Consider the following 13494-nt stretch of genomic DNA (forward strand, 5'->3'; position numbering starts at 1 on the left):
GTTTCAACAAAAAGAATGTAAAAATTTATCCCAATTTCTGCAACATCTTCACCCGCTCCGCCTCACATCCATAATTCTTGCATTGCCTTTGAATAACCTCCTCCGCTGTCGTCTTCCTGTCATACACCAACCCCAACGCGGCTCCTGTATCAATAAGAACACGGGTCCAATTCAAAAACCCGGCGTGCTCCGATGTCCGATAGTCCTGTGGGAACGTGTGATGGTAGTTGTGTCCTCCCTCCCCGACTGCCGCCACCGACGTCCAAAGATTGTCGACTGAAGACGCTTGATGATCGTATGGTTGCCAGCCGATCCAATGCGAGACACTGTTGATGCACCATGTGGCGTGGAGCGTGAAGCAGTAGCGGAAGAGAGCCGCCGTGTAGAACGAGATGAATGCGGATTCTCCCCAGAAGGCGACGGGGATGAAGGTGGGAAGGGCGAAGCAAAAGATGCCGACCAGTGGGAGGTAGTTTCTGAAATAACTTTTGTTTTGGGAGAGACTAGACTACAATGTGACTTAATTTTGAAAAAAAAACACGGAATTAGAATTGCTCTAGGAGGCACGTGGTATTAGCAAAATGGAGTGGAGTACCGGACATGAATGACCAAAAAATTATAGTTGATAACGAAAAAACTGAAATCGTGTTTCTATAGCATCCGCAACCATAACCTAGATAGCTGAAGACATGAGGATTCTCAATATATTTGAAAATTCTGAAAAAGTTGAAAATGAGTGGAGATACGTCCTGACTCAGCAGCCTCAGTTACAGTCCTACCAAAAAATTTAATTTAGATTCAGAATCCCCTTAAGTTCAGCTACCTGATTATATAAATTTTTTTCAAAATTTTTTCGAATTATTATAGACCTTCATCGTGTACTCCTCGTGGACAATCTGGGCAACGGAGGCAACAGGCTTGTCCACGAGGAATACACGAGCTAAGATCAATATTGACATTGAATTTTACGTGAATGGATAGCTGAAGACGTGAGGATTCTGAATCTGTTCTCAAATTTTCTCTAGGAAACAAATTGGCGGAGATACAGGTCTTTGAAAAAAACTTTTTTTTTTAATTTGAAAAATTATCTCTCTACTAATGTATCTCACTTAATTTTTAACCTACTTCAAATTTGGAGACACTGTCAAAATTGTCGAAATTTCAGCTTTCTGACCATATAAATTAATTTTTTTTCGAAACTCAATATCACTCCGTGTACTCCTCGTGGACAATGCATAGGAAGGTAGGTCGAATGCTTGTCCACGAGGAATACACGGTGAAGATCTTGTTTTTCAAATTCTGAATACAGGTTCAGAATGCTCATCATTTGAGCTTTCCAACTATGCTATTTTATTCCCAAGTTTAAGAATTTTGACCATAAGAAAACGCGCTCTAGTCATCTCAAAATCGTCATACCACTTGTCCACGAGGAGTACACGACTATAAAATGTGATTAGAAGTACAAAAGTTATATCACTAGATAGCTTGAATCATGAGCTTTCCAAAACTATTTTCAGATTTGAGTTAAGTAGAAAAAAAAAGCGATATGCAGGGCTCCAAACTCACTTTCTCTGAAACATCAACACCGGATCCGCATACAAATCACTCAAATCCAACTTGGCTCCTTGGACCTTCAACTGCTCATGCTTCTTCACCAACAACCATCCCATATGGGCAAAGAACATTCCCCGGTTGGTACTATGCGGGTCCGCATCAGTGTCCGTCCACTTGTGATGGCAACGGTGGTCCCTGGCCCATTCAATAATATCATTTTGGAATGCGATCGAGTTGATGAGCATCAGGAAGACTCTCATTGGGAATCTCGCTTTATACGAGCGATGAGCCCATAGTCGGTGGGCTCCGCCAGTGACTCCCATGCTGCCAAGCGTGTGCAGCAGGAATACTAAAAAACGAGACATAGGCCCAAAATTTCAAGAAAGACTCACCCCAGGCAAGTGTCGCCCATTTGGCTTGAAACAGTAGCTGGTATAAACCGATGAGAGCGCCGATGTGGAGAGCTATGAACAGAAACACATTCCTCCAGACAATTTCAGTTCGTGGCGCATGTTTTTTGCTTTCCTCTTGCATTGCACGGATCTCGTTGAGGTCCGCAGCAAGGAATTGTTTGGTGATGAGGGCGTCCACTTTTATTTGGGTCATTTTGGATGGGATGATCTGGAAGAATAGGGAAATTAGGGAGGGGTGGATGAGGGGTAACGAAAGGAAGTGGAAGGTGGCAAGGTCCGATACGGTTCGAAGTCTGAGGGTCCAAAGCCTAAGAGTCCCAAGCCTAAGAATCCGAAACGTTAGGGTTCTAAGCCTAAGAGTCCGAAACCCTGAGGTTCTAAGCCTAAGAGTCCAAAGCCCAAAGATCCTAAGCCTAAGAATCCAAAACCCTGAGGTTCTAAGCCTAAGAGTCCAAAGCCCAAAGATCCTAAGCCTAAGAATCCAAAACCCTGAGGTTCTAAGCCTAAGAGTCCAAAGCCCAAAGGTCCTAAGCCTATCTAAAGAAGGAATGGTGCAAAAATAAGACACCGTTGGTATTTATACGGTCTCCTGCCTCTGAAATTCCAGCACCACCTTGTTGCTGGTGGCATGATTTCTACAGATGGTAAACAACTTCTTGGAGAGGGGGGGGGGGGCGGAGCTTGTTCAAACACAAGTTTTTTTTTGAAAAAGGGGGTACGAAGAACAAGTAAAGGAAGGTAAATGAGTAAATAGAGACGCGGGTTTTTTTGCTCAGTGCTCAGGCTACAATGTGGTGTGAGGAGAATGTGTGAAGGACGCTATGGAACCAAGATGTTTCGAAACTTTTTCTCGAGAACCTGATAATTATTAACGGCATCGTAATGAATAAAAAAAATTTCTTAAAAAGTTCCGGATTAACGGAGTTCTACATGTCCGGATATTCACATGCAAAAAAACTGAAATTTCCGATATATAAGGCTCCAGAAGTCGAGATTTCTAGAATTACAGATTTTGTCAAAATCGAAAATTTCGTTATTTTTTCAAAAAATTCGAAAAAATCCGCAAATTTGAAATCTTCCGTACTTGTCAAGGCTCGTAAAGGTACCGATTCAAAAAGTGAACTTAAAAATTTTTTTTTCAGAATTTTCACTAATGCTGAATGATAGTCGAAAATTCGAGTTTTTCACAAAAAAACAACTCAAAAAATCCAAAAAAAACTTGAATTTTGAACTTTGGCGTCAAGTTCCCGGGCCTTCAACTAGCCTATTTTAAAATAACAAAGATTCTAACTCAAAATTTTAAACTTTCCATAATTATATAAGTTCATATAAGTTTTTTCATGGTAAATTTAAAAAAAAAACTTCCAAAAAACAACCGAAACCAAGAAAACTGCTCTTCCAAAACCTCCCATCCCCTCTATTTATACAATCCCTCCTCTCCACCTCCCTTCCGCTACCAATTGTCTGACCACTGTATCCTTGTAGCCTCGTTCCTTTTCACTATTCTACGTAAGACAGTGTGAGTCAGTAATCAGAAACTAAAACGGTGTCCAAGGGTCGTGGTTGGTCAGCTACGACTTCTATCGTGTACTTAGATACTTTGATGATACACTGATCAGAACATTGGTTTCCTGCATTTCCTCTTCCGGATGATAAGAGAGAGAGAGGTAGGTCTGATTGTATTCTTCTGGAATTGCAGCAAGTGATGTGATCATTGATTCGTTGGAAGCCTGGGGTGACGTTGGCGCGGGGGACTCACAGCTACAGTAGCCCTACAGTATCTATATCTTTTCACAGCTATCTTAAACTGTGCCTGAAAATTTATTGAAGTTTGAGTTCTTTGGAGCCAATAAAACCCAATAATTTGTTTATACCTCCTGTCATTTTTACTTTTTGTTGAGTGTTCTGTTTTCTGTATGGCATGTTACCCTGACCACAGAACACACGCAATGTTTTTCGGGGGCTGCTGCTGCGGCGATAAAGTGTAGCAGGAGGTAGAGGAGAAAGGGATGTTTTAAATGGATGGGATGATCTTTATGACTAATTGGATCGCGTTTTCCCGCTACAATGTATCTCACGGAGATCAGGGTTCAATTCGATCAAAAATTTTCATCAGCGAGTGGCGGAGAGGTGCAAATTTTGGGGTCCCGTCACGGCTCCTTGTAACACCTCATTTTTTTGAGGTTTGGTATATATACTAAACAACACAAGGACTACATTTTTGTAGTTGACAACTTTTTTGTAAGACGACTCCTCACAGAGATATGACCGTTTGAAGTTAACCTCTTGTGACCACCCTGTGTTCAAACAACCTCAAAATGAAGATATTTAACATCCCGTCACAACGTCCTTTTCGAGCGCAGTCATTCAGTATTTCATTTTTATACAAATCATGTTTGGGGCTACATTTTTGTAGTTGATCACTTTTTGATAGCTCCCCCCACTTTTGAGATATGAGCCTTTAAAGATGAGCGGGCTTAACTAGAGAAGAAAGTGAGGGAGAGAAGCTAGAGTGTCTTGTTTCTCTGCGTCTCCTCTTTTTCATTCTACTAGAATTGCGTTTTTACTAAATAAAAGTCAGCAAAATATATTGTTTGCAGAAAAAAAATCTCCCGTGTTACGTCCTAAACGCAGCACTACCCCAGAAATCTGTAAAAGTCAATGATATCTCCCCAGGGAAGGGTCCTATCAAAAAGTTGTCAGCCGTCTTCTTGGCTTATGACTTTAAAAGCGCATATCTTGAAAATGGGCGAAGCTATCAAAAAGTTGTCAACTACAAAAATGTAGCCCGTGTCTTGTTTAGTATACGTACTAAAATTTGAAACATTGGGAGCTTATGACGGGATCTGAAATCCCGTGTATTTGAAAATTCGCTAAAACCACAATTTTTTCATTTCTACCGTTTTTTTGCTTACCCTACACTCTTTAGCAAAAAGTTACCTGATAAGACATCAAAGTCTTCGTGGAGTCTATTGGGAACACTCTTCTGACGTGCTGATAAGTAAGCGTCAATTGATAAAAACTTTTATGATGTTGCTATTTTCCCTGATGATTTTATTTGTTCCACAATGTACAAAAATACAAAAAAAGTCAGTTAGTTGGACCAACTTTAGCTCCGAGACCCGACCGACTCGTCGACGAGATTTCTCTTACAGTATAACTGACATTTTGGCGGAGCACAAGTCTTCTAAACGGGTTTAACAGAGCTCGTCTATAATTAGCGACGATGAAAATGATAGCAAGAGGGTCGATTCCTGGATACAGTGCCACTCCGATTCCAGTGAGACGGGCGGTCTCGATGCCGAGGAAGATGGGGAAGTTCCACATGAGAAGGAACGGGCAGTATATCATGAGGAGCGGGATGACTGTCTAGAAATTTTTAAAATTTGCTTATATGTATTTATAGAACAGAACCAGGGCTACATTTTTGTAGTTGAAAGTTTTTTGATAGAAATTCAGGGTTTTGAGATATAAGCGTTTGAAGCTAGGCGAGGAGGGAAGGGAGACGCAGAGAAGCTAGAGTGTCTCGTTTCTCTGCGTCTCCTCCCCCTCTCCCTCTCCTGTTGCAGCCGCTCATCTTTCAAGCCCCATATCTCAACACCCTACATTCCTATCAAAAAACTTCCAACTACAAAAATATAGCCCGATTTCAGATCTACGCTGCCATACTAAATTCGAAACTCCACTCCTCCTACCTGCACAATCAGCGCCATAAACAAGTTCAACTCCAACTTCAACCTCTCCTTCGACGCCAAGGCCTTCAAATCCCTCCGTATTGATTTCGTGATGGCAATGCCGCAGTAGATCAAAATGATAAAACTTAAAATCATAGTTTTCACAGCTGCAAAATAGAAGGCGATTTGTCTCCAATCGACTCTCAAAACGCCTTCCTCCTCAGAGTACTTGACGAACCGAGCGGCCATGTAGGTCACCTCACTCATACTGTGACCGAAGTCGTCCAGCATTTTTTGGCTGAAATTCGACTTGAATTTTTAAAAATTTTATATTTGGAATATACCGTATAAATTCAGTTTTTTCGGGTCTCTCTGAAAATTCAATATGAAGAATCGCCGAGTATTCAACACCGAAATAATAGGAGAGGAGGATCCAGAAGATGAAGTAGGGGAAGTTGAAGAACCGGATTTTTGGATTTCTGGAGGTGAAAAATGTTTTGAATTTACTTTGAAATTGTAGGGTGTGGATAGGGCTACATTTTTGTAGTTGACCACTTTTTGATAGCTCCGCCCACATTCGAGATATGGGTCATTAAAGTTGGGTAGCTGGAAACGCGGGGAGAGAGAGAGGGTGGAGGGCGCAGAGAAGTCAGATAGTCTCGTTTCTCTGCGTCTCCTCTCTTAGACACTCTGTATTTTTTCTTTGTAAAACATATATTTATCAAGAAGAAGAGAGAGGAGACGAAGAGAAATCAGACTGTCTAGTTTCTCTGCGTCGCCTCTCCCCTCCTCACCTTCAGGTTAAGCCGCCCATCTTTAAAGGCGCATATCTCAAAAGTGGGATGAGCTATCAAAAAGTTGCCAACTACAAAAATGATCAGCGTAAAATTTTCTACAACTTTGTAGTTAATCACTTTTTGATATCTCTTCAAGAAGGAGACGCAGACAGTCAGACACTCTCGTTTCTCTACTCCCTCTCTCACTCCTCGTCTCTCAGTAGCCATCTTTAAAGGCGCATATCTCAAAAGTGGGCGGAGCTGTCAAAAAGTTGTCAACTACAAAAATATACCTCAAGTCTTAAGCTATCTAGTCATATAAAAATTTCAATTTGACACTCACTTAGTAATTGTCCAATACCGGAATATAAAATGAACCGCGAAAATCACAAAGATCACTGCCAGAAAGAAGCCGTAGATTTCTAGAAATTTCTTTTTTGTTTTTTTCGGAGATTTTCAATCTATTTTTCTATAACTTATGTACCTGTCGCCAACACAGCCCACCATTTCGACGGGAACCTCTTATTCAACACAAAATACACCAAAATATTCCCATGATACTCGTTTCCCTCCAACATTATGAAAATCGGTTTTGTGATAAAGTCGAAAATCGAATGGAGGATTCCGTTTATAGCGAAAAATGTCATAAGGTACTTGTAGGTGCCAACGTGTTTTGGGCTTTTCGTGTAGACTAGATAGAGAAGGAGAATGTTGCAGGAGACACAGAAGATCACGGCGATTGTGTAGGAGATGTCGGAAACTTGCTCGAAGGAAAGGACCATTCTGTGAGAGAACTGCAAATATGTTTCAATTGAATATTAAAAAAAACATGAATTGAAAGCTAAATACCAAAGTTATGTAGAAAAAATAAACCGAGATACAGGACTTTTAGTTGGGGAGCCTAGGAAGTAATTGTCCTCAAGGAGTACACGGTTGCGATTTTCATTTTTTCAATAGAAGTTTATATTTCTAGAAAGCTGATTTTAAAAGAATTCTGAATTCGTTTTCGAATTTAATGTACGTAAAAAATGAACCGAGTTACAGGACTTTTAGTTCGGGAGCCCTGGGGGTCCAAACGACAACAAAGATTGCCCACGAGAAGTACACGGTTGCGGATTCTATTTTTTCAATCGAAATTTATATTTCTAGATAGATGATTTCATGAAGATTCTGAATCTCTTTTTAAATTTGATGTAAGAAAAAATTGAACCGAGATACAGAACTTTTAGTTTGGGAGCCAAGGAGCAGATACAGGAGGTGATTGTCCACGAGGAGTTTACGGTTGCGATTTTCATTTTCTCAATTTAAATTTATATGTCTAAAAGGCTGCTTTCATGAGGATTCTGAATTTCTTTTCAAATTTCGAATAGATAAAAAAATAACCGAGTTACATGACTTGTCGTGTGACAGAAGGCTAAAACTCGCGTATCTCCGTTAGGTTCCATCGTAGAACAAAGTTTCAAACATATTCAGAATTCTTACGACGTCCGCTTTCTATTTATATGCATAAAATATATATCATGACAAAAAACATGACTTAAATAATAATAATCGAATATCACAAGATCAATCAGCGAAGAAGTATCCCCCTCGGCATAAAGCGGAAGTGGAATAAAAATTATTTTTTTTAAAGTGATATTTTTATAGTAATGATTTGTGCAGTGTGTTCTGCTGTGTAAGAAAAAAAGAAAAAAATCTTTGAAAAAAAGAAAAAAAAGTTGATTTGGTATATTGTCAAAGAGGGATGAGTCAAGGAAGAGAAGGAGCGGCTAATGATATTTTTTAAATATGTTTTGTGTTTTGTGATAAATATTGTACATAAATATTTCGAAGATCTTTAAAATAAATAATTTTGACAAATAAACTGGTCCAGAACGGTCTAGGTTGGTCTTTGAAATCCCAATTTTAAGGTTTTTAGGCCACCTTGGGTTTGATGGCCTAAAAACCCAAATTTTGAGGTTTTTAGGCCACCTTAGGTTTGATGGCCTAAAAACCCAAATTTTGAGGTTTTTAGGCCACCTTGGGTTTGATGGCCTAGAAACCCAAATTTTGAGTTTTTTAGGCCACCTTGGGTTTGATGGCCTAGAAACCCAAATTTTGAGTTTTTTAGACGATCAAACCCAAGGTGGCCTTATCACTATGTAACTCAACGGTCACTGTAAGACTATGGTCAGTGTAAAATTAAAAAAAAAGCCAAAAATACTTTATTCATCCATTCTGCATATTATATATGTACAAGAGTCTAAAACTAATAAAAAATAATTCAATTCCCCCTCTCTCCCCACTAAACATTATTATTGATATTCTGTGAGGGTCTCCTATTCCTCAACTGTGACACACTATTCACCGTCGCCTGATTCTGATTCTGATTCTGATTCTGACTATCCGTATTCATCAGATCCCCTCTTCTCAGTTGCACCCTGCCGAATCCTCCGCCATAGATATCGGCGTTGGACTTCATGAAAGTGGCAATGGAGCGGACGGTGAAGTTGTTGAGAATCTCGTTCGGCGTCTCGTCGGCCTGGAACTTTTTGTTTTTAATTTTAATTTCCTTGAGCTTGTCATGTAATAGTTGAAGTACCTGAGCCACCGAATCGGCGTCCATACTGAACGCCCTCTGCACCTTTGGCGATGGCGGTTTGTCTTCCGGTTTTGCGGAGGCACGTGTCACCACTCCGTCTAGTTTGTTCTCCACGAGTGTGAGGGTACCTGGAATTGAATTACGAGAATGTAGTTTTAAGCAACGTGACAGATTATAACTAAAATTTGATAAGTAAGGTCAAAAGTTTTCGAAAGTGACGTGGAAGGATTCGATGTTTAAAAAAAGGACTATTATCAAACAGGGAAAATGACACAAATTCTATAATTGGGCTCATTTTTAGTATCATTATCATATTTAGGCCAGTTTTTGTCAATTACAAGATAATATGGTATTTGAGTTTAGTTATTCAGTATTTCAGCCAATTTTCAGCAGTTTAGACATAAAAACAATTGAAAAATCGCTTGAAACGATTTTTTCATAATCATCAGCTATATTCTAAATCAGACAGTGTTTCAGAGTCTTTATTAGGAAAAAAACTTTGAAAATTAGCTGTTCTTTTTTAATTCCAGTCGAATTCTAGGGTTTCAGACTTACCATAACCCCAAAATCTAGATTTACAGGTTTCAAAATTTCAAAAAAAATCGTATTCTTCAAGTAACTTGACCAGTTTTGGTCCATATTGATTTTAACTAAAAAATTTGGATTCTGCGCGTCAAGACGGTCCAGAAAAGTATAATCATGACATATTTCTAGATAATTTTTGTTTTGACCATTTTGACCACTATTTTGGTCCCAAAATCCCATAAAATAAAAAATTTTCAAGCCTAGGCATGATTATACTTTTCTGAAAGCTGAAAAAGTCCGGAGTTCCAAAAATTTGATATTTTCTTTGTTAACTCACCAAAAATTCCATTTTCCACCGCAATAAATGTATTTCTATTGACAACTTTGGTGACAGCCATACCGAAGAAGAACATGATCGAGATGATAGGAGAGAACTAAAATCTTATGGAATTTTTACGAAAACACTGAGATTTCTTACCGTTGCATTATTCGGCATCACATCTCCCAGACCAATAGTCGAAAGTGATATGAATGAGAAGTAGAAGCATAGGAACATTGACATTCCAGATCCCGGCTCACTCCCACTCAACTCATCATAGAAGTATATGAAAACAGTGCACAGACCGAGATAAGCGGCTAGCAAGAGGAGACACGCTTTTATAGGGAGCTGTATGACTTCATCCTCGTCCACATGCTTATCTCCATTGAGTTCCCGGAATTTCTGGCTACCCAACGCGTATAATTTTGTTAAATGTACCAGGAAGAACTGTCCGAGGTCACGGAGCACTACCAGGGTGACTGGCACAAATATGAAGCCGTAGAGACAGACCAAGAATTGGCCAAGCGTGGATTCCGGGGCGATTGAGCCTGGAAATGTTGAGATTTTTTGGATTTTTGGAACTTAGGAAGGACCTACCGTAACCAGTAGTGGTATAGACATTCATACTAAAGAAGAACGCGCTTTCGAAAGTCCACTTCCAATTATTGCCCTGGTCCTCCAACTTGTAATAGGTGCTCCCCTTGTATTGACCTTCCAGCTTCATCAGTTCTATGTAGGCTTCCTAAACACCGAAAACTTTATTTATTTATTTACAAAAAAAGTTAGGACCTACTCTTATATAAATTTTCATCTCCGCTACATTTGTGGTGGTGTTCTCATCATTCACTGATTCAGTGACATTTTCTGCGAGCTTGGTGAGTAGCTCCTCGAGATTGTGGACGTGGAGAAGGGTTTTCTGGAAAGAGGATCAAATTTGGATCGGTAGTACTGTAGCCGGGTGTCAGCACTTCTGATTTACAACCGTGCGGACCTTCGGTCTAGTAAGTTTTCAGATTTTCAACTTTTCGGATCTCGAAACCTCAGACTCGCAAAATTTTTTGAAAACCTAAACTACCATAACTCTGTCAGTTTTGCTCTGATTTCCATGAAACTTGATTTTTTAGAATAGACTCGTCGAGATCTTTCAAAGGAGTATAATCATGACTAGGTTCTAAGAATTTTGAAAATATGGCCCATGGGGTGTCAAAAGCAAACATTTTTCCAAGGTTCCACACGCTGATTCTAAAAATCTAATTTTCATAAAAAATGGAGTGAAGCTAACCGGGTTACGGTAGTTTGGAATTTCAATAATTTTCGAAATGTTTCTCGGCTAGTTTTTGAGCAAGAGAACTGAATTTTGGCTCAAAATGTTCAAAATTTTTAGAATTTTTTGCTAAAATTATTTTAAGCTCACCGATTTCTCATGCCGACTCTCCACTGACCAGAACAACGCGGCACCCAACAATGTGTACAACAGAACCAAAATCACCACACAAATATGACGGAATCCAATCTGCTTCCGATGAAACGCGAACCAATACATCGATTTATCGAATCTCCGCAACGTGGGCACCACTGGCTGTCCCAAGGCGCCAGGACTACTGTACCTACTCACCGCATCACCATGGTTACTCAATCGATGTTGTAGGTGACTTGGCAACTTGTTATAAAAATCACGATCCCGTCCGGTGACTGTGTAGTTGTTCCTCTCGTAATACTTCTCTATCGGGTCCTCCTTTTGTTGTTGGTTTATCACATTCCCACGGTCTATGGAGGAGTGTCTTGTGTATCTATGGTTACTTAATTGGGCTTTGTCAGCATCTGATATACTATCCATACGGTGCCGTTCTTCGAGATCTGCATTGCTCACGCTTATGCTCCGCCTATAACTTTGTGAGTTTACTTGGGAGTAGAACGAACGCAGAGAAAGCAGACACTCTAGCTTCTCTGCGTCTCCCTCACGCATAATCCTTATCTTTAACACATCGTATCTCAGAATCCTGCAGAGCTATCAAAACGTTGTCAACTAATGAAATGTAGGAAATTTCACGGTGATTATTTTTGTTGTTAAAAGTTTTTTGATAGCTATGCAGGGTTTTGAGATACAAGTGTTTGAAGTTAGAGCTTGCAGAGGGGGTGGGGAGACGCAGAAAAGCCCGATTTTTGGCATATACATCAAACAAGACAGGGGCTACATTTTTGTAATTGACAACATTTTTGTAGAACACCACTCTGACGAGTTATGGCACCGCGAAGTGAGAGACCGGGGAAGACAGGGTGATCATAGGGGTGCCGCCACCCATTCCGTAGTTTCGGTGCCACACCGCCCGTTTTTGTTCAATTATCACATATTTTGGTATGTATACTAAACAAGACACGGGCTACATTTTTGAAGTTGACAACTATTAAGTAGGAGCCGTCCCTGAAAAGTTGTGAATAGTTGAAGTTTGTCAGGATAACACTATACACTGACAAACTTCAACCCTTTTTAACTGCCCAGGAAGGAGTCCTACAAAAAAGTTGTCAACTACAAAAATGTCCACCTACTCCAGCTTAATCCAATAAACTTAAACTCACGTCCTCGGTCTATCATCATCCTCCTCATCCACCCATGCCAACGGGTCCTCCAACTTCTGATGTTCCGGCGACACGTTCGGCGACTCTCCATCCGTCACCGCGTTTTTTCGTTCGGAATTATTCGGACTCTCCAAATTGTTCTCCTCATCCGGCAAACTGTCTCGCTCCTCATGGATCTCCTCGAGAACTGTCGTGTGCTTCGGAACGCTGCCTCTAGGAAAGTGATGGGTCTGCTGGAAGATTCGAATTTTGAGATCATGAAAATCGTCAAATCAGAAAAAAGATATTACACACACCTCGCTGGTCATTCACAACCACTTGTCGACCAAAAAAACTGTGAAAAAGAAAAAAAAGTATGATGACGATGAGAAAGAAGATTGATCGGTATCTTCAGTTGACACTCTAAAAATATCACGGTGATAAGTTAGACGGAGAGGGGGGAGGGGGTAACTTTCAATGACACAAAAGAAATTGGAGAGAAAAAGAAGATATGATTAAACACCTGAACCTGTCTGTTTTGTTATCAATTAGTATTAGGAAAACTTCGTACAAATATGTTTTACAACAAAGGTGTCAATGTTTTTGTTCTCTGACCGAAACCGTTTGTAATTGAGCTTCCGTCCTAAATTTCCTTTCCGTCATAATATACCAATATTTGATATGTATACTAAACAAGACATGGGCTACATTTTTGTAGTTGACAACTTTTTTGTAAGACATTTCCCTGATGAGTTATGACATAGTGAAGTAAAGGAGCGTGGGAGGTAGGATGACTAGGAGAGCCTTCAGGAAGAAGGGGGTGTCACGCCACACGGTTTTGTCTCATCACCCCAATTTTTGGTATGTTTACTAAACAAGACATGAGCTACATCTTTGTAGTTAACAACTTTTTGGTAGGAGCCTTCCCTGATGAGTTATGGCATAGTGAAGTAACACCTCTATCTACTACAGGCTGCCCCAAACAGCTTATTTTTATTATTTTTTTTTCGCATTCCAAAATCCCATATCGCTCTAAGTTAACCTCTTGTGACCAACCTCTGTTCTAACAACTTCAAAATGAAGATATTTAACATTC

General features: G+C 40.0%; 1 protein-coding gene across 1 annotated transcript; it reads right to left on the reverse strand.

The window, feature by feature from the left end:
* Positions 1–25: 25 nt before the first annotated feature.
* Positions 26–3682, reverse strand: GCK72_021785 (uncharacterized protein; the record flags this gene model as incomplete). The annotated part of the gene is made up of 4 exons (XM_003095937.2): positions 26–476; positions 1567–1903; positions 1947–2290; positions 3567–3682. The coding sequence occupies 4 exons, from the start codon at positions 3680–3682 to the stop codon at positions 26–28; spliced, it is 1248 nt and encodes a 415-aa protein (XP_003095985.2).
* Positions 3683–13494: the final 9812 nt, after the last annotated feature.

This window comes from Caenorhabditis remanei, chromosome V (assembly GCF_010183535.1).
Source record: "Caenorhabditis remanei strain PX506 chromosome V, whole genome shotgun sequence".
In the NCBI taxonomy this organism is placed as follows: Eukaryota; Metazoa; Nematoda; class Chromadorea; order Rhabditida; family Rhabditidae; genus Caenorhabditis; species Caenorhabditis remanei.